Raw genomic sequence first — 22295 nt, 5'->3', positions numbered from 1 at the left:
ATTCGAAGTCTTAACACACTGTTAGCAATCAAATGTGGGCCATTACTTTCAAAAACCAGGCATAGAGAAATTTGTACATAATTTATTTACAGGCTCACACACACCTTATTTGAGACTGAACCCCATTCATCCATTCATTCATTCCATTCATTCTCGCGAAAGGGAACCAGGAAGTCCTGAAATGCTAACAAGAGACACTGGAACTCTATGGCACTTAGGAGCTCTATTCACTGGTGATGTAAACCCACTGTGAGAAGGTGAAGTCTGTATCCCTTTTCTCACCGTCTCATTTATTTTAAAAACTCACAAACGGTGAATTCATGAACAAATTTGTGTTTGAACTGTCGGTACCGCGAGCGAGCATGCACAGGGAATACTGCCCTCTGCAGCGTTGATCATGCCAATCGGCGGGAGCGTGCATAGGCTACTTGAGTGGCAGAACATCCTCTTTGAGCGGAGAAATTAGTGGGAATGTTGTTGAGCATCATATTTATTATTTGTGAAGACTATGGATGCATAGGTATACATGGATATTGTATTCGCACTGGCGATTTTTGTTTGCGATGGTCCAGGAGGTATAAAGGAACAGTCCACCCATTTTTGATTTTCACATATTTGCAGTTTTTCCAAGCATTATTCATGAACGTGCATATCAGTTTCTTCTCAGTGTTCTCAATACTTAGATTTATTGAATCATAATTATTAGCATAGCTTAGCATTATCACTGGAAGTGGATGGGGGCAATAGCATCAAGCCACAAGTGATCACAGGACGGGATTAAATAGCTGTTTTGCACTCTGGTTAATTTTAAATTCATTTTAAAGTAGTTTATAAGTACATTTGAGGAAGTTTTCTTTGCCCCCAGAGACTTGCATTGCTAAGCTTAATTTGGCTATACCGTTTAACTAGACAATGCAAACACAGACAACAATGATATTCACATTCATGAATAATGCTTGGAAATACTGCAAATATGTGAAAATCAAAAAAAGGGTGGACTGTTCCTTTAAGGACCAACTGCGGGCTGTCATGCAGCATAGGTAAAGTGAGGAATTAAATTAGTGAAAAATTATAGCCTACTGGGCCTCAGAAATGTGTGTATTTAAGCCAGTCCTTAATGTGAGCAAAGGTGATTGTGAAGGCTTTACCATTTTGCATTTAACTCCAACTGGCTGTGACTGCTGTATTTCAATTTTGTGTTCATCAAATTTGTGAATGGGGAGCAAACATTTTGTTATTTACACCAAATACATTTCCAAAGGCCAGTGAGAGTAAGAACCACAAAGCTGTCCAGGACATAGGCCCATGCACAACCCCACACATACCGGTGAATTGTCATTCGTTTTGAAAGGGTATCCGTTTTTCAATGGGTATCCTTTTTTTCCATCCAAGACCAGACCCTAAGAAGCTGTACATGTATGCAGATATTTGTGAAAATGCATTGGTTTTGTCCTCTAGTTTACACGTAAACTGAGTTTTAGAATATATATCAAAACCTTGCTTTTAAAAATATTCCATTAGGAAGATTAAACCCACCTGTCACAGTGCAGTTTTTATTTTTATCCACATGTCGTGTTAACACGTAAAAAAAAATCTGCATACGCCTCTTAAGACGCCTCCAATATGACAAATAATTTCTGGGAGTCATCTAGAAAGAAAGTCCGTTTTTAAAGACACCCATGCTTAGGTTAACAGAGTCCAAGTAATGGTAAAGTACATGCAAATGACCAGTCATCCAAGTTCTGAGGTCCAATCAAAAAGAGACATTTATTAAATGGGCTGAAAGGCGGTGTAATTGATGTAAAAAGAGGTACCCAGTCAATATCTTAGCCAACCGCCAACCACACCTGTTTTTGCACTTTGACCATGTGCTGTTCCTAACATTCCTGCAATAGGTAGTAATGCTGCCTGTTTGAGGAAGTGTAAAACTAGTTGTGAGTCAGTAGGTGTGTGTGTTTGACATCAGGGCAAGTTTGTTTTCTGTTGCTGAATGGCCCTTTCACTTTTTGAAAAATGACTCCACTTAGAAAAGGGAGAGAGACCGCCTTGAAAGCAAATAAAGTAAATACCTGAGATGTGGACTTGTGACTTGGACTCAAGTCAGTCTCGAGTCACAAATTGATGACTATTGACTCCAGACTTGACCTTGAAAGTTTTAGCTTGCAATTACTTGTGGCATGTCAAGTCTACATACAAACCCCAACTCCATAGAAGTTGGGACACAAGGCAATTTGTGAATAATAACAAAATACTGCCATTTTCAAAACATCTGATTCTTACATTAGATGGAGAACGGCACAAAGAAAACATATCAGCCATCAAAACTGACCAAAATTATTGTTTTGGGGGATATTCATGACCATGTAAACACAACACGTCTCAAAAGAGTTGGGACGGGGACGATAAAAGGCAGCAAATGTCGAGTAAGACTAGAAACAAAACAAAAAGACAACTCATTGGTCAATGTAATTAACTGTTAAGTGATGACTTTATACAAAAGACAGTGTTATTCTTATCTTGGACATGATTTCACCAGCTTAAATGGTGGGTGTATTCCTTGTCATGTTTTGCAATGATTTCCTTTCTGTAGTGCTTACAGTGTGACAAGTCTTGACCAAAAGCCTGCCATTTTATCACCTGCTGGTCCTTATGATGGAGTTAAATGGTTAAAACACAGTAGAGAATGCAATTTGTCCTTACTATATGGCAGTATTTGAAGATCTCCCTTCGAAATATAATGCATGAGTGGCTTTTCATGCTTTTTAAAACCCATTTACATATTCAGCACTGTATGCAACTCTACAGATGATGGAGAACAACTTAACCAATGCACTACTGCACCCCCATGCCATCATGGAGGCTGACTTTTCAAGTTAGCACTAACACAAGTTGGATGGTCCATTTTCACTGTTGCACAGGATGTGCAAGACTACTATTTTCAAAAAGAATTGACTTCTGCAACTTCTGCTGACTTCTGTAAGCAAATTACAGTTTCCCATGTCTTCTGGGTCTATTTCAAGTGAGCTCGGGTGCATAGGAGAATGTTAAACCCCTCTATCATTTGCACACATGAAGCATTGAGCTATTAAAGCAGCAACTTAATTTTAACATATGTTAAACTGTAGGGAAATGGAAACATTTCAGCAGTGGAAGAATTTTAACACATTCACTACCAAGTCACGTAAAAATATGTTTTTGCCTCCCATGCGTTGGCTCCCAAACCGTTTTTACTGGTTTTTTTATTGGATTCTGAATCTACACATTCTAATGCACATGATTTTCGTAATAATGTGATGAACAGAACTGACATAGATCATGAAAACACCTACAAAGTCAAAACTCCTACAAAGTCATGATCTGGATATTTCATCCTCTGCGCATTTTATTACACACAGTATTTAAGTTTTATTATAGCGAATCAAGCCACTTCCTGATCACGTCACGTCACGTCTCCATTTACTTCCTAGAGCATCAAAACATGTCCTGCTAGCTAGCCTGTTCCTAAACATATGATGGAAGGATAAGGAGTTTTGCTGTCATCAAGATACAGTGAGGAGAATAATGCCGTGTCCAGACCAAGAGCGAACTACGCTGCCTGGTAGCGTGGGTAGCAGAAGAAGTTTCGCCTTGAATACGCTGTATTCGCTCGAGACGCAGCATTGACATGTTTGATGCAGCTAATCACATAACGGCTCTGGCTTGACAGCCTGGGACATTCGGAGATATGAACGTTCCGATTGGTTGTCGCCGAACAGCGTCAGAGCGAATTCGCCTGCGATTAGATTTAGTTTAATCTTCAAAATTCGCTCTGGTAGCGCAAGAAGCTTCGCTCCTGGCGAATTCGCTTTGGTAGCGCAGGTCGCGTGCCCTCCATAGAGAAATAATGACTTCCGTCGCTTCGTTCGCTCCGTTCGCTCTTGGTCTGTACACGGCATAAGTATTTGATCCCTTGCTGATTTTGTTGGTTTGCCCACTAATAAAGACATGATCAGTCTATAATATTAATGATAAAAATGTATTCTGATATGGAGAGATAGAATATCAAAAAGAAAATCCAGAAAATAACTTTGAAGAATATATTTTAATTGATTTGTATTCCATTGAGGAAAATAAGTATTTGACCCCTCTAGTCAAAGAAGACAAAATACTTGGTGGCAAAGCCGCTGTTTTCTTGTACAGATGTCAGATGTTTCTTTCAGTTAATGACTTTGTTTGTGGATATATTAGAAGGGATTTTTGTCCACTTTCCTTTGTAGATCATCTCCAAATCATTTAAGTTGTATGACTGTAGCTTGGCAAATGGGAGCTTCTGTTCCCTTCACAGGATTATTATAGGGTTAATGTTTGGAAACTCTAGGCCACTTCATGACCTTAATGTGCTTCTGCTTGAGCTACTCCTTCGTTGCTTGGGCTGTATGTTATGGATTATTATCATATTGGGAGGCCAATCCATGACCCACCTTCAGTCTAGTGGTGGTGGGAAAGAGGTTGGCATGCAGCATTATACGTTTACATGTCTCCCTCCATCCATTTCTTGACGATGTGAAGTTGTCCTGTGTCTTGACCAGACAAACAACCTCAAAACATAATGTTACCACTTTCATGTATGATGTTGGAGAAGGTGTTGTTCTTGGGATAATAGGCAGTATTTCTCTTCCTCAAAACACATCGAGTTGTGTTAATGCCAAACAGTTTGATTTTGGTGTCATCTGATTCCAGCACCACCCAATAATATCCTAATCCAGTTTGATGTTCATTGGCAAACCTCAGGTGAGCCTGAACAGGTTCCTTCTGAAGCAGGGGTACCATACATGCGCTGCAGGATTTTAATCCGCTGTGGTATTAGGTGTTTCCAATAGATTTAGGTCCCAGCTGCCTTGATATCATTTCCTAGCTCTACCCATACACAGTTTTAGGGTGCTTTATCTCTGTTTTTCTGGTTATTGAATCCCCACAAGGTCAAATCTTGTATGGAGCCACAGACAGGCCTAAGACTGATGATTGATGATAATTTTGTATGTCCTAAAATTTGGAAGAAATGCACAAACAGTTTGCTCCTTAATATCCAGGAGCCCATTTCAGCCTTGTTGAGTTCTAAAATCTTGTCCCTGACATCCTTTGACAGCTTTTTGGTCTTTCCCATGTTGTCGAGTTTAGTTTGATTGATTGACTGATACTATGGACTGATTCTGCAGATTAAGTGCGTCTTTTGTGCAGGTTACTATTAACAGGTGTGTTCAATTCAGATAAAAATTGATTAGAAGAGCCATTTGATCTGCGGGATCAGAATTCTTAATGGTTGGCATGGGATCAAATACTTATTTCCCTCAATGAAACAGAAATCAATGAATATATATTCTTTTGAGTTAATTTCTGAATTTTATTTTTGATATTCTGTCTCTCCATATTAGAATACATTTTATCATCATTAACATTAAATACTGATCATGACTATTAGTGGGCAAACCAACAAAATCAGCAAGGGATCAAATGCTTATTCTCATCACTGTAGGTGTAAAATGGAAGGTTGTAATGAAACAGCATGCAACACAGCAGGAAGTAACCTAATTTTGGGTGAGTACTTTGGCACGTCTACTTTTATCTACAGAACGAAAACTGCCAGTCAAGTGACATTAGCTAGCTAGCATTTCAGATGATGTGGCTCTGAACAATAGCCTGACCAGGTGATTTTTGCATCGAAATAGTTTACTTGGAAGCTACTGGAGTTGTTCTTCGGGCGTGAAAATGCATTTAGACCCGCAATTTAAACTCGGAGAGTCAGAGCGCACCCGTGACAAAAAAAGGCTTTATCTAAGTTCGAATGTTGAAAAATGCTATTTTTACCTAAACCAGTGCTCGCTAATGGCTGAATAGTTGCCAATTATTCTATACAGAACCCCTCTAATTCAGTCAGGTTACTCATCTGTCTTCTTTAGACGTCCTGGTTCAAAATTGTTTCTGTAACACCTATTAAAATTCTTCCACTGCTGAAATGTTTCTATTTCCCTACAGTTTAACATATGTTAAAATGAAGTTGCTACTTTAAAAGCACAACGAGAAATAAACCGATGTAATGATTTTCCAAAAGGGTGCCCAAACTTTCTCATGGCACTGTAAGTATTCACAATAACCTGAACGCACATAGAAATCACATAGGAATCACTGGAGTTTATGACTGTTACAGCGTCACGAGCCATGGAAGTAAGAGCTGGGTTCATCCCATTGACCTCAGTGTTCCGTTTTTACACAACAATGGCGGCTCATGGAGCTTTTTACACACAGATTGCAATTGACATGGTTTCAAGGAAGTGGGCGAAGAAGAACACAAAGTGTGGTAAAGGTAAATGGAATTTATTTAAGCAATATGACACGAGTGGGAGTGAGGTTGTTCTGGGACACCCTCACGGGTGTGATTCGCCGCAGGCACGAAGCCGCAGGCCGAGTGCCGTAGGTAATTACACCCTTGAGGGTGTCCCAGAACAACCTCACGACCACAAGTGTTATATTGCTTTTATACAATAGTTCCTTTGCTAACACAATTACTTCATTGAAAGAAATGTTAAATTATTTTAATTACTTTATTTGACTGTTTATTTGCTTGTTCCTCCGCTCCGTAAAAAAAGTTCCAGTTATTGTCTTTGGTTGCTGCGCAACGCGCACCACGTTGGTTACGGTTACTTTGTATCTTTGGTCGCGGAGTGATTATTAGATGTGGAGAGTCATTCATAGAGTGTTGGAGGATACCCTCACTCCTAGTGACGTGTAGAACGCCTCTTGTCCAATCACAATTTGTGAAATAACTCGACCGGAACTAACTATTGTATAATTTATTATAACGTATATTACTTCATCTTTGTAGTTATGTAGTGTTATGTAGTGGTTCTGTGTCAGTCTCTAGCAAACAGAAAGCCACTGCCTAAAACTATTTATATGCACGTGAATCATGTCACCACTCGACTTCCTGTACCCCGGTTGTCACAATTCAGAATTCCATGGCTCTGCAGCGTCACACTAACCTGTGGTATTCCCAGCCAGTCATCTGCCAGCTGCATCGCTTCTGTAGCGTTATCCACAGGTTTGGCTGTATCCCATGTCTCCCAGTCAGGACAAAGGCCTGTCGTGAAGCGCACGCGCACACACAGACACACAGACACACAGACACACACAGACACACACAGACACACACAGACACACACACACACACACACACACACACACACACACACACACACACACACACACACAGACACACACAGACACACACACACACACACACACACACACACACACTTCAAGAGTTTTCTTGTCATGGTCAAAAAAGTCAAAAAAGTTGCTCTGAATTAAAAATAAAAAAAACATTGGCAAAAGCACATACAAGACACCACAGGACTACAGACAGGGGAAGAGTGGGGGAGAAACAGAAAGACAGAGGAGGCGTTGAGGGATGGGTGGGTCCTGAAAAAGCCATGGAGACGGCCTTGGCTGGACACCAGTAACCCCAACAACCGAAGTTCTTTCACAATACCAATATTTCGGTTTTGCTGCATAAATTAGAAAGAACGAGCATTTCACAGCCAATGTCGTTCAAGATTGACTTGACTGGGTGTTTTATGGTAATTGAAAATAGGCAAAAATAAGCGTGTTGAAATATGAAGTCCAATGGATAGAGAGCTGACATCGCTATTGGACAACTACTAGAACTGGTCACAGTTCTGATGCCCTCCGCGAGAATCTACAATGTACTGTAAATAGCCACGAAAATAAAAAGGATGCATTGAATGTGTGTCCAAACATTTGGCCTGTCCTGTATTGGGTTCCAAATTATTATGCAAATTGCATTTTTTTACAGTTTTCTGAAACAAAACAAATGACAATCTTCATAATTTGAAATCAGCCATTAGAGTACAAATCAAATATTAATAGGCCTACATACGTTTTTTTATTGAAAGAGTTTCTGAGTATGTTGATTAAGACCTGCTATGCTTCTAATTTAACAGATGACAATTTTCAGTGATTAACAACACTACATCCTCTGTGTAATAACTTGGAGCAGTGGGAAAAGTACATTTGAAGTTTTTTATTTACAAAAAAAATACCATTATCATTGGAAGGTTAATTCAAAAACATTTAATTTGTACTTTAATTTGGCCTGAAAAATATGATGACTGTCAGTGTCGTTTATATGAACTATTTGGAAAATCAATGAAAAATGTCATTTGCATAATAATTTGGAACGCGGTGTAGTTCAATTGATCTTAACAAATAGGCATGTGTGTCAGTAACATTTCAGCAGTAGTGCACGTCAGGCACAACCCCACCCCCCGCCCCCACCACCACCACCACCACCCCGCACAAAGAAACAGTCTTTGGCCCTTGTGTTTATTGTAAGCACTTCTTTACCTGGGGCACAGCTATCAACGAGGGCACCAAGGGCTTTTCCGTCATGCCAGTCCTGGCTGAAGTTGGTAATGGGCAGGTCTGGCACTTTGTTTTGGATCCAGCCCAGCAACCGCTGCTTTGGCGTCTGTTGAAGGAATTAATTTATTTAAATGAATTAATGTATTCCTCTTGATATGATATAAAGGAGACAGGACAGCACTCCTAGTTGAATGAATTAATGGTAAATGTACTGCATTTATATAGTGCTTTTCCACTCCATTCAAGCATTCAAAGCACTTAACATGTATGCCTCACATTCACCTATTCACACTCACATGCCTGGGTATCACCCTGCCACCAAGAGCAATAAAATACAATGAAAAAGTGCAATAAAGTACAAGCAACTACGAGTGCTGTCCTTGTTGAGTGTGTTATAAGTTGAGTGTGTTATAAAGCTTATTCCATTCTTCACATAAAACATGAAACAGCAAACTGAACTATGCATCAAAAGATGTAATAAATGGTCAGGGATGACACAAGAGAGCTCTAACAGCCCGTCTCCACAGAGCGAAATTCCGTTCCGCTCTCATTGACTTTGAATGAGGGCGATATCGCACTTGACGGCGCGGAGGTGAAGCGATCCCGCTGCGGGGCGCGATTTGATATTTGAGAGTTCTCTATATCACGCAAATTAAATGGTCCAATAACCAATCAGATGGGCGTATGGGTAGCAAGGACGGGAGTTACAAAAATTTTAGAAAAACATAATAATAATAATGATAATTGTATTTGTATAGCACTGTATCACACACGGCATGCAACACAAAGTCCTTAACAAATGGGAAAAAAACATCATTGTTAGAGATGGATTTAAAAGGAGAGGTAGTGAGGCGAGGCAGAAATAGCAGGAAGGCAGAGGAAGAAGAAATAGATAGAGATTGTAGAGTCATAAGGTCAACGTAGGTTAGGACCAGGATTCTTAGAGGCGTAAGGTCCATAGTGGCTGGGTCTAGCATAAGTCATAGATAGTCACACTGAATTTGGGCGCACAGATGCGGCCCCTGGTGGCATCAGGGGTGAGGAAAAACTCCCTTTCGCTTGATTCAAAGTTTGTAGGGGGAAAAAGCTCAATGAGGTCTGAGAAAAAAAAAACCTATAGCCAGGAAGAAACCTCAGGCAGAAACCAGCGGCCAACAAGGTGAGCCCCCTGCCAGAGCTGGTTGTGAACAGTAAGTGAACATGGCGGCCATTTCTGTCCCTGTGTTTCAATCCACGCACTGGTGTACTTCGGGCACTGTGTTTCAGTGCCTAGGGCGCTCACGCTGAAAATTTTGGTTGAGCCAGTGCACTGAAAGTGCCAGGATGGTACCCAAACAATGGCGGCCATGTTGACAATGACACGGAGGAAACGTGGCATTCAGTTCAGTAGAAGAGTTTGGTCAACAGTCTCCTAATTCTGTAAGTAATGTTGATGGGACACCAACTTTTTCATGCCAACCCAAGTATTGTATGTGTGATTAAATGTAAATACAAGCATGAGACGCTGTGCAATGTAAACAGTAGCCAAGTGATATTTTGGTGGGCTAATGCCATGCTCAGCCGTCACTTCCAGCAAGGGTAGAGTGCATAGTGCTCAAAGTTTTCCATGACACTATGCACTTAAGACCTCAGTGCACTGTGTGCACTGTGCACTGACTGTCAGTGCACTGACACAAGTGCGTGGATTGCGACATAGGATGTGACTTCCAACATCAAGGTTTTGCTTAATGTAAAGACCCTACATGCTTATCAATGTCATGACTACCATGGATTGATGTAAAAATGCACCACAAACTAGTTTGACACAATTAGGTTACCCCACATTGTAATTTGATCACTCAATGTTTTAAGCTAACCGGGTAAGCTAATGTTAGCATTTTACCAGAACCAGGCAGCTACAAGCTTATATTAGACTACTTATTGTACTTCTATAACGGGGCTTAAATGTTATCTAAGACCAAAACACAATCGCATTTAAGCCATGTAGGCACTGTGTTGTGTTATTGGGTGAATAATGTGTGCAAACAATCGTTTGCCGTTTGCCATCTCCCCAGGTCTGCCTGTTGTCTGCCGCGAGAGGCTGTACGAGCTGCAGGGTTTGAAAGGCGGGTGAGAAGCATAGTTGTCCCCGGGGAGTATTCTGGTGGTAGAATTGATGACCACGCCCCCAGCGCAATATTCCGCTCAATGAAAACCGCCTGGCAGTTTGCTGTGTGAGGACTAGGCATAAGGATTATTTCTGGATTGTGATATGGATCACCACCAAAATGGAATCACTTGTCCTGCTGACAGACAAACAAACCCACCTGATCAAAAACTTATCCTACTTGGCAGAGGTAATAAGAAAAAGACTCTACCTGTTTTTTAGCTTCACCGTCGTCCTCGTCCTCCCACACTGGCATTGAGATGGAGTAGTGCAGGATAAGGGTCCACACCATACCCAAGATGAGCTTCAGGTTGCCATCTACGATCGCCTTGCTATCTGTGGATAGAGAGAGTGAAAACAGGGTCATTTCATGTGAAATATTTGGGTTCCGACCAAGTCGGATTTTAATACAACTAGGTGTGCCTTTTTAGTGGCAAGGTAGAATTCCAGAGCTGCATTTGCATGAATCTGGCATTAATATTGAGGGAGAAACGGTCTATGAAAATGTTTAATTATAGGGTAGGACACTGGTCTGTGCATCATCCGATCATGCAACTATTCCATTCCATCTGGCAAAAACGAAAAAACGAAATTAAGAAGCAATATTTCCGTTTCCTGTTTTTCTGTACAAGCAAAAAATTGGGGATTTGATGTCTATTTTCGTTATTCCACCCAAAACAGTACAAATTACAAACAGGGAAAACAAAACGAAATAAGACTTATTAGCAATAATTTACAATTATAGGTTTCCTTTATTCCTTATGCTACATTAGCCTTCCGTGGTCTAGTGGAGGCGATAGTCTTGTGATGATGTCACAAGACTTAATTTGCAATTGGGATGTTGAATGGAGAAATGTCCACCAAAGTTGTTGCTGCGAAAGAAAATGTACTTGAATAAAAGTAAAATTACAAATTTTAAAAAGTAGTTTAAAAAGTACAAGTACACAAAAAAGCTACTCAATTACAGTAACGCGAGTAAAGTAATTAGTTACTTTCCACCTCTGCTAGTCAATTTGATAAGCGGTCCCACGGCCCAAGCAGCCCAATGGTGCGAAACTGAAAGTTGACTGCGGCCCTGGAGGTTTTGAGCGCGGCCCAATGGTTAAGAATCCCTGTCTCAGACAGTGCCAGCAAGTTTCGACATTTTTGAACAGCCACAGAATACTTTGTTTTAGACCTACAGACACATGTCACATGTCAGGGCTTGTTTAAAAGCTGAGAATCTTTCTAGCTTCTCCCATATCGAAGTCCACTTTAAGCAAGGGATAGTTTAGCTAAAAAATAGCGTCTTTCCCCCCTTTGTAAAAAGCGAAATGCGGTTCTTTTTCGTTCGAGTCACTCGTCATCTCTATGGGAGTCACACATTGGCTGACGACCTAGACCCCGCATACTCAATTAGCATCTATTTTTGGCTCTCGAATAATTAAAAACAAAAAGAATTTTAATTTTAAAACAAATTTTTTGGTCCGATCACGCTGTCTGCTCTTATTTTGAAATCGCGCCACAGACGCTAGAAAGATGCGTGCCGTGCCCCGCCCCCCTCAGGCAGTTTCTCCCTCTTTGCCAGTCACTGCAGGCTCTGGACAGAAGCACCTACGAGGGTGGCATTAGAAGTTGTGAGGTAGACTACAAGGTAAAGACTGTATCAGAGCATGTAAATACAATATTTACAAAGTTCTCTATGCCTCGTTTTTGAAAGTAATGGTCCACATTTGATTGCAAAACAGTGTGTTAGGACTTCAAATTGGTTTAGCAGTAGCTGTTGCTAGTTGCTAACACAAATGAAGGCAAATTGTGTTTGAGCACTGCTGGCAGCTAACTAGTGGTAGACTACTTAAAAACGAATTGCTTGATAAACTTTTCACAGTTTTAAACAGTCCCCAAATAGTTTGTTTGGAATGCTAAGACCCTCATAAGACTACAAACAAAGTTATGAGCAACTTGACAATTTATTATTGGCTGTTGCATTTAATCAACATTGCATCAAATGTGCCATTTTCTTGTTGGCAAAACCTGTGTCCTATCTATGTGCCCTCCTCTTTGTTGGGTCCATTATTGCATCTGATTCTCATTATGCATGTGAGAGCTGCATAAACAAAGTCAAAATAGGGTCATTCCATGTCAATTCACACGCCTTCCCCACGTGACCCTCTCCGATTTACCCGATATCTCACACACAGGTACCTTTTGATGTCAATTGAAAGAATACCAAGTATTAGCACCCTACGTCCAGCGGTTGCGGAGATGAAGCCCTCCAAAGTTGGGGTGCCATGCCCACTTTTCAAGCCTGTGAATTGCATAAAAAATTTACAAGCAGATTTTGACACCTCTGGTTTTAGTTTGAAGGAAGACACAGGCCTAAAAATCATCAGTCTCAATATGACCCTGTCTACCAGATGATGTACTTACAAATAGCATGCCTTGATTATTTTTGGCTATATTAAGCCTTAAAAACTGGATTTGTGAAAAGCGTGATGAAGAATCTTGCCATTTTGGGGTTCCAGATATTGGAAGCTATGTATGCTTTGGGAGTTATAATTGATTTTCCATCATATTTGGGAACTGTACAGTGTATTCCAAAAAAAGTAGGGCACTCAGACTTTTAATGATGGAATAGGAGGGACTCAAAAACAGCTTTGGGACAAAATGACCTTATGGTACCCTCTACTTCAGGCCTCAAATTAACCATGTGGGCACTTGATGACTGGAATGCCCTTTCAACCCCATGTACAGTAACACTGTATCAAACATTCAATCTTAGAAAAACTTTGCTTTTCAAGTTCTTCATATTAATCTTAGCCTTCAAAGTATATGTGTTTGTCTATGTCTTATCACAGTGTCTGTTTTGTCTGCTGCCATCTGCTGGTCAAAAAACGCAACAACAGTGTAATGTAAGAAAACAAAAAGGGCTGGAAAATCTTGCCGATTTTTTGAAAAAGTGTTATCTTCAGGCTTATTGGTTTTCTCACTAAGAAATAAATCTTTATGAATGTAGTCTGCAAATATGGGCTAACTAACAAATAATCTTATGTCATTTAAAAAAACACTTAAGGGAGGCAATGAGAGCAAGGCAGGCACCTCACCCCACAGTGCTCCAGAAAAATGCAGGCCCTGTATGAGAGAAATGTTCTCCAATCCTGTCACTGGAAACTAAATATCTACTGTGGGTGTGAGTGCGTGTGTTTTGTGCTTACAAAGGCCTTATCAATTTTTTTAATTATTTTTTTTAAATTCGTGGTTCGTGTCGCCCCGGCCCGGCCCTTTATTGGGAGGAATTTTGAAAAACTGGCCCTCGGGGACTTTTAATTGAGTACCCCTGACCTAGACAAAAAATGTAGCAAAATCAGTCCTGAAAGGTTGCGTACTGCTCGACCTGCTGAGTTCAACTGTCCTACGTAGGAGTGTGCCGGGGAGGTGATACTTCGCTGGACGCTCAGCACGACGAAGGGCTTCTGCCGAATCAGAAATTTGGACAAAAGTGCCCTGAAGTATTTTCTGGACGCTTTGGAGACTTGGAGACTCGCTGACCCTCCGTGGGATTTTGTCGAAGGAGTTAGCCACATGAGTCACCAGGGCTAAAGCCCAACCAGCATGATTAGCATGCTAGCCTGCCATTTAGCTAAAAGTTATGCCTTAGCTAGCATTGCCAACGCAGGAATTGAAAGGACTGGAGAGGAGGAACAACGCGACTGCATCGCAGGGTGCAGATTCCCCATCTCGTCTGCGTTGTATGCCTCGGATACCGGCACGCCCAGGAGGCGCTAACCGGGACTAAATATCAGCCCATGTGCACTGCCACGCTGGAAAAGCGCCTAGCTGCCCTGAAGTGCATGCTAATGGCGTCTTACTGTGAGGACACTGAGCCTACAGTGGAAAAAGAGGAAGACGACGACAGCGGTTCGGTCGCTTCATCCTCCCCTGACCCTGCCCCGCGGGAGGATGCCCAGCCCTCCGTTGAACCGGGCGTGGAGGTCACCGACGGGGAGTCAGAAGTAGAGGTGCCCGTGGAGGAACCCAGCGAGGATCCCGTGCTCGACGAGAGTCGACGGCCCACCGCGAGGGCTCACCTCTCAGTACGGACAGATTCTTCGACATCTCCGAAAGAGCTGTTGGACGGTTGAATTTGCCGTGGCCCGCACCACCGCCACTTCGTGGCAAAGGATGGCTCAACGGGCGGCATACCACGCGTCCCGGGCGGCATACCACACGTCCCACCGCAACAAGGAGGATGCTCCCCCTTTTCAGAGAGGTGGAGGAACAAGTGGCTAAGTCGTGGGACAAGCCGTGCTCGGCACACGCACTGACACCAGGATTCGCCATGCTGGACACCACCAACATAGATTAGGGATGGGATTGCATGCCTGCTCTGGAAGCACATTTTGCCCTACACTTCGCACCCCAGCCAGGACGCCTAGGGTCCGCCTTCGTTCAGCCGAGCCTTCCAGGGAAGACAGACAGGCTGACTCTCTCCCTTTGGGAAAAATGGTACCGCTCAGCCGCCCAGATGGGCCTTGCTGTCGCTGGAGGGAGGGGACTGTGGCTTCGCCACACCACCCTCCAGGAGTGGGAAAAGTCAGCAGTCATGGACATCCCGCTCTCCCTCTGAATTGTTCGGGGAATAAGCACTAGCAGCAATGGATGAGTCGTTGTGGTCGGGTGTCTACACCAAGAGGAATGTAGGAGCTCCACAAGCCCCTAGACTCAAGCTGCGGATGCAATGTATCTCACACACCCCAATCTCCTACCCCCGAAGTTTTGAGATCAAATCCCGCACCAAGCACCCAGGGTGTTTTTAGTGTACCCCATTCGCAGCGTTCAGTTATTTCCAATAACACTCGCTTACTTTCCCCTTTCTCCGAAGGGAACCTCAGCAGTTCCCCCGGTGTTTTGGACCCAGATTCAGTACCCAACACTGTTGGTGCTTTGTGTGTACTTCAGCCTACGTGTTCGGTGGAGTCTAGCGCTTCTTACCGCCACATTTTAATTCATGCTTCCCTCTCTCCCCCTCGTGTGGGCGAGTTGGTTACAATGTCTGAGGTTTCTAAGAAAACTCTAATTTTCTCAAAACGTAGGTCACCGCGTTTGGCTTCTAAACATCCTTTGCCTTCGAGCACTGCGTTTTCTATCTCTCCAACTGTGCCACCCAGTGCGTCACGAGTTTGTTTGGAGTCCCCACCAGTGCCACGCAGCGCACCGAGAGCGTGCATGGCATCGCCAAATTTTTTGCGTAATGCGCCTAGAGCACCTTCGCCAGTTGTTCCCCCTTCTTCTCCCGTCAGAGAGGAAAGGGTGGTTGTACCTCCAGTAGTGGAGCCTGAAGCTCATGGGCTTGAACAGAGAGCGCATCAATTTAGATGCATTTGGTTCGTGTTGGCACTTTATTGGGAGGAATTTGGAAAAACTGGCCCTCGGGGACTTTTAATTGAGTACCCCTGTTCTATAGGCTTGACGTGACCGCCATGCCTCTGTGACATAGGGTATTGGGCACCACTAGCCTGGGGTAATGGGGGCACCTTCCTTTCAGAGGACTGCTATGGAGGTCCTTCTCATTGGTCGGTCAGTTACGATCCGGGAGTGATTTTATGCTCCCATAGAGATGACGAGTGACTTGAACCAAAAAGAACAATAGGACTCGTATGAGTCCCTGGTTCTTTGAGTGAGATAAACAGGTAATCTCTCTACTACACCCTGCTCGACACAGCCGAAGAGAGTGCGACATTAAGAATAATGTTCTCGCCCGCGGGTATGCACAATATAGGCAGTGGGCGGGACCTGCCCTCGGCGCAAAATTTCCACCTTTCAGGAGTGATTTTACTACATTCTTTGTCTAGGTTGTCAGCCAATGAGTGACTCCCATAGAGATGACTTGTTCATCTCACTCAAAGAACCAGGGATTTATACGAGTCCTATTGTTTTGTTATGCGCTTTTTGACTCTCCGCAGGCACGTAAATATAGCAGGTTCAGAATATCAGAATGTGCAAGCTGCATAATTGAACATTACGCGATGCCACAGAGTCAAGATAGATAAAACAACAGCCTGTGTTGAGTCATGCTGCACCATGCTTCCTATATGACAAAGTTGATCTTACAAGAATAAAAGGATGCATGCTGCAGTCTCTGGAATATTTTGGAAGGCATTGGAACAATCACCAAGGAGTTTACCGTCTAGAGCACACATGCAACTGGCTGGCCCTGGCCATAACTAGCATCGCATAGTATGCTGTTATTTTTGAATTATGCCCAAGTCAGAACTATGTGAAAAAATACCAGCTTTGCGCAGTGGCACCTTGTGGAGTGACTACAGTAGTGAAGCATTGCCATTTAGGCATCCTGTTGATTGTGCCATCTACAGCCGTCTCCAAAAGAGTTGTCGCCTATCCATCTGTTTGGAATAACAGCTAATAACATGACTTTCAATTAATCACTTGGCTTCAGAAGTCACTCATATGAAAGCTACAACCCTCCTGAATGAAAATGTATGTACAAAAATAAATTTCATGCACCAAAGAAAGATTGACCCTTTAATGAACATAGACAGGGCAGATTTTCACAAGAAAAAAGTTTTGTCGCCTATCGAACATAATGTGAAAATGAGTCACTCAAAACACTTCAAATACGCATATCGGGTGTCATACCTAATCACTGAACCACTCTCACCTCTTCAAAAAAAATCTACTTTGGCCTTAGGTGTATGTTTAGGGTCATTGTAATCATGGAAAGCAACACAATGAAAAACAACGAAGATCAATGAGAGATGGTGACATATACGCTATTCGTAGAGCAATACATGTTTACCTTCATGATTGAATAAATGATAAAAGCCCTCAGACACTTGCAGCATGCATGCAGCTCCTCATAAGAGCTGTATCCCTACCATGTTTCACTTTATGCACCATTTTTCTTTTTTCATATTCTTCATCTCCAACACCATACAGTTTTGATGCTATCAGTTCTAAAATGGTTGATCTTGGGATCATGCCTTCAGAGTATGAGTCCCATTAGCCTTCATTTTTGTCAGAATTAGGCCCGACATACAGTACCCTTGGCTGGCTTTTTTGAGAGAGGACAGTGGGAGAGACTTTGGTGTTAAAGGTGAAGAATCTGGAAAAAAATACATGGTGCCTAAAGTCAAACATGGGAGGGATACAGCTCTTATGTGGAGCTGCATGCATGCTGCTGGTGTGTGACGGTTTTTATCATTGATTAAATCATGAAGTTAAAAATGTATTGCTCTACGAATAGCAAATATGTCACCATCTCTCATTGAACTCTCATTGATTTTCATTATGTTGCTTTCTATGATTACAATCAGGGTTCTAAATTAACGCACGCCAACACGCCAAATGCAGGTGAAAAATCATTTGGCTGGTAGAAAAAAATCATCCACTAGCCAAATTGGCCGGTAGCGGGCGCCCGACTTAACGTTAAACAGCTGCCCGCACAGATCTGTAGCTGCCGTCTGATGAACGTTAAAACGTCGCCTACATTACCCATGAACATTAGTCCTACCGTCATGATGTAGCCCACACCCATTGGCTGACCGTTAATCACAATAAGGCAGCCTCACATCCATTGGCTGCGTGTTTGATACCCGCGCGCTGGAACTAGTGTTGATAAAATATGTTCAATGAGCGGACTAGCGCGGATTACTTTGGTTTTGTAGGTTTTGGTCAGATGAAAAATAATGTGGCAGTGGTTAAAGCACGGTTATGTGTCGATGAATGCAAGTAATAGCAGCGTAACTGTTGTGACGGTGAAATAGTGTGTTGGTGGAGCGAAAACGGCGTGAGTGAGTTGAGGGACAGGACAACTGTCTGTCAAAACAACGATGGAGTTGTCGTTTCCTAATAACGCCCATACCATCGCAAAGACCCTGCACAAGTTTGACATGGATATACGAGTAAGTGAAAAAAAGATAACAAAAACTAGTGACGAAAGTAACAAAGTAAGCATGGTCTCCGTGGTGTTATTGGATATCTAGTTGACATAGCGTAACAGTAATTGTCATTCCAAGCGCATCGTCAGTAAAGCCAATATTAATTTGACCTGGAGGAACTTGAAGGTGTCACGCAGCAGCAGCATAAACTTGTGTGTTGTGTGCAGACATCATTCACGCACTGTGTAGGTGCGTGCGTGCGTGCGTGCGTGTCCTGTGCGTCTCCTGTCTCCTCTTTGAATAGTAGAGTAGTGTTAGGGAAGAGTGCCAAAACTGACAGGAGTACCCCACTTGACACTCTGCCCAAAATGCTAATGCTAGTAGTAGTATCTTTATTGTCCCCAATGGGGGAAATTTCTTCTAGTAAGTGGCGCATTGGACATGAGGACAGTCAATACATACAGTGAGTCCAATATGTATTTGATCCCTTGCTGATTTTTGCCGGTTTGCCCATTAATAAAGACATGATCAGTCTATAAATTTATGATAATATGTATTCAAATATGGAGAGACAGAATATCAAAAAGAAATTCCAGAGAATAACTTAAAATAATATATTTTAATTTATTTGTATTTAATTTAGGCAAATAAGTATTTGACCCCTCTAGCAAAAGAAGATAAAGTGCTTTGTGGCAAAGTCCTAGTTGTCTAGCACTGAGGTCAGATGCTTCTTTTAGTTGATGACAAGTTTGTGCATATAGTAGAAAATATTTTTGCCCATTTTTCTTTGCACATTATCTCTAAAACATTAATAGTTTGTGGCTTTAGCTTGGTAAATGGGAGGTTCAGTTCTCTCCATAGAATTACTATAGGGTTAATATTTGGAGACTGTCTAGGCCACTTCACGACTTTAATATGCTTCTTATTGAGCCACTCCTTCGTTGCTTTGACTGTATGTTGTGTATTATTGTCATGTTGGGAGATCCAAAAATGGCCCACCCTTCAGTGTAGTGGTGAAGGGAAGGACGTTTGCACTCAGGATTGCACATTACATGTCTCCCTCCATCCATTCGTTGACGATGTGAAGTTGTCCTGTGCCTTGGCCAGACAAACACCCTCAAACCATAATGATACCACTTTCATGCATGATGGTGAGGAGGGTGTTCTTGGGATCATAGACAGCAGTACTCTTTCTCAAAACACATTGAATTGTGATAATGCCAAACAGCTTGATTTTGGTTTCATCTGACTACAGCACCTCCTTATCATATCCTAAACCAGTCTGATGTCCGTTGGCAAACCTCAAGTGGGACTGCACAGGTTCCTTCTGAAGTAGAGGTACCATGTGTGCAGTACAGGATTTTAAACCTCTGTGGCATTAAGTGCTACCAGTAGTTTTCTCAGTGATTTTGGTCCCAGTAGCTTTGATTTCATTGCCTAGTTCATCCCGTACAGCTCTAGGGTGATATCTTTCTGTTCTCATGATTATCAAATCCCTACAAAAGGTCAAATCTTGTATAGAACCCCAGACAGGCTGATGGATAGTCATTTTGTATTCCTCACATTTTGGAAGAAATGCATCAACAGCTGGGTCATTAATACTCTAATGGCTTCTTGTGGCTTTTGTGGCTTTGCAGCCCATTTAATCTTTGTTCAGGTCTAAAATCGTGTCCCTGATATCATTTGACCACTCTTTGGTCTTTCCCATGCTGGTGAGGTTGGAGTATGACTGATTCACTCATACTATGGACTGATTCTGCTGATTCAATGCGTCTTTTATGCATGTTAGTATGTACAGGTGTCTTTAATTCAGATGACAAGTTGATCGGAAGTGCCCATCTGGTCTGTGGGCCCGGAACTGTAATCAGTTGTCAGGGGATCAAATACTTATTTTGCTTGATGAAATGGAAATAAATTAATATATATTCTCTTCAGTTAATTTCTGGATTTTCTTTTTGATATTCTGTCTCTCCATATTAGAATACATATTATCATAACATTTATTGACTGATCATGTCTTTGTTAGTAGGCAAACCAACAAAATCAGCAAGGGATCAAATACATATTGGACTCTCTGTAGGCCTACAAACAGATCCCTCCCCAACCCACCCCCTTAGCATTTACCCTAAGACGCACTCAAAACATGACAAAGATTGATATGGACATGGACATTGGACATAGACGGGTATTTACCCATCATCAGTCATCAACAGTCCCAGTCTATCCCATAGCATTCTTATAGCATAGGGTAAGTCCAAAATCAGCAAGGGGTAAAATTCGGGATTGCACTGAAGAAGAAAGTCTCTTGTGTACTTAATGTGCTGGATGACGGCGCCCGCGGCGTTTCCAAAGTTTACTTCACAGGTAAGAAGTACACTCAATGCCAGCACAGCAAACACGATAATCCAAGGGAAGCCATTGTTAGACAGGGACTATTGTTAATGTTTCGACGAGTTAAAACACACGTTACGTAAACATGAAGTTTACAAACAACAAAGACGCACAGTTCATGTCAAGACGGCCAGCGATAGTCTAACAGGAGATGAAACACTTCAGAGAGCGCCCATAGAAATGAACGGGGGAAATTGGCTACGCTAATATGGCGCGTGCCTGCATATATCCGACCTGTCCGGCAACAAGAGCCAATTGCTTGCTGAGCTGCACTGTCATTTATCAAATCATCTCGCCGCCTCGACGCATGCGCTTTTACGATATCTCAAACCTAATCAGTATGCCCTCAGAATATGCTTCCGCTGGTCGGTTGCTGATGACATGTGCGGTTCTGAATTAGAAGCCCATACGCGTAGCCAATATGGCCGCCGAGTGTTCTATCTCCCCTTAGCAACAGTATCTCTAGGTATGTATACATGGGCACTTCTGATCCGATTAGAATAGGGATATTTTTCTAATCCGATCAGGAATTCCCTTGTATACGGCCCGATCGGAGTAGATTTCTTTGATCGGATCAGAATTCTAATCAGACTAGAAGAGGTGGTGTAGTCCGATCAGATGGTCCATGTATACACTCCATTCCACTTGGTTGTTTGTGACGCATGAAAAGACCCCCCCCAGAAATTGTGAAAACCATCCAAATGGAATTTTCAGTACAACAAACTGAGTCATCAAGAGTTTCGTTACAAAATGACTTTTGCATTTCTTTATTGGAAATGACTGTTCAGACGTCCCATTATCTGTTTGAGAATTCTTGCCATTCAAATATTTTGAGAACATACTTTTAAAGCTACATAAAATGCATTTCGTAATGCAGTGCAATGCAATGCCCAATACAAAAATATAAATTTCCCAAAATGTATAAATGTCATTTTGTGCAACAAAGCTCTTGAAGTGTTCTACAAGTTGACAAATTCAGTTCAAGCTCTGGTCAAAAATGATTACATAATTAAGGCCTCACACATTCAAAGGAGCAGATAACACAGCCCAGTCAGAAGGAGGTGTGGTTGGGTTCACAAACGCATGACTGTAGCCCTACCTCACATTGTGTACTCTCGTCTGGAGTGATTGATTACTCTGGCACCTGTCCTTCTTATCGACATCTGAGATTCAAGATATAAGGGTCATAAAAAAGTAACACTTAAAGGAGGTGGATTCACTAATGTTGTTAAAACACTGCACCCTTTTTCGAGCTTCACATACTTGCAGTACTTCAAAGTATTAAACATGAATGTATTTTCTTCTCAATGTGTTCAGTACTTGGATTGACATTGTTATGTAGCTTAAACATGAATGTGCATTATCTTCTCAATGTGTTCAGCACTTAGATTGACATTATTAGTGTAGCTTAGCACAGTCATTGGAAGAAAATTGTACCATTACCAAAGCCTCAGTCAAGATAT

General features: G+C 42.1%; 1 protein-coding gene across 4 annotated transcripts in view; it reads right to left on the bottom strand.

Annotated features, from left to right (window-relative positions):
• flnbl (filamin B, like) overlaps positions 1-22295 on the bottom strand; it is a 249417-nt gene that overhangs the window by 215418 nt on the left and 11704 nt on the right. For all 4 annotated transcript variants that reach the window (XM_063216182.1, XM_063216181.1, XM_063216183.1 and 1 more), the window contains exons 2-4: positions 10776-10900; positions 8401-8524; positions 7017-7114 (exon numbers count right to left, since the gene is read on the bottom strand). In XM_063216182.1, coding sequence (XP_063072252.1) covers positions 7017-7114; positions 8401-8524; positions 10776-10900 — 347 coding nt within the window. The remainder of the gene's footprint in view (positions 1-7016; positions 7115-8400; positions 8525-10775; positions 10901-22295) is intronic.

The sequence above is a fragment of the Engraulis encrasicolus genome, chromosome 14 (assembly GCF_034702125.1).
Source record: "Engraulis encrasicolus isolate BLACKSEA-1 chromosome 14, IST_EnEncr_1.0, whole genome shotgun sequence".
Taxonomy (NCBI): Eukaryota; Metazoa; Chordata; class Actinopteri; order Clupeiformes; family Engraulidae; genus Engraulis; species Engraulis encrasicolus.
Note: the sequence above shows the minus strand (reverse complement) of the source record. Positions and strands in the feature narration are given on the sequence as shown.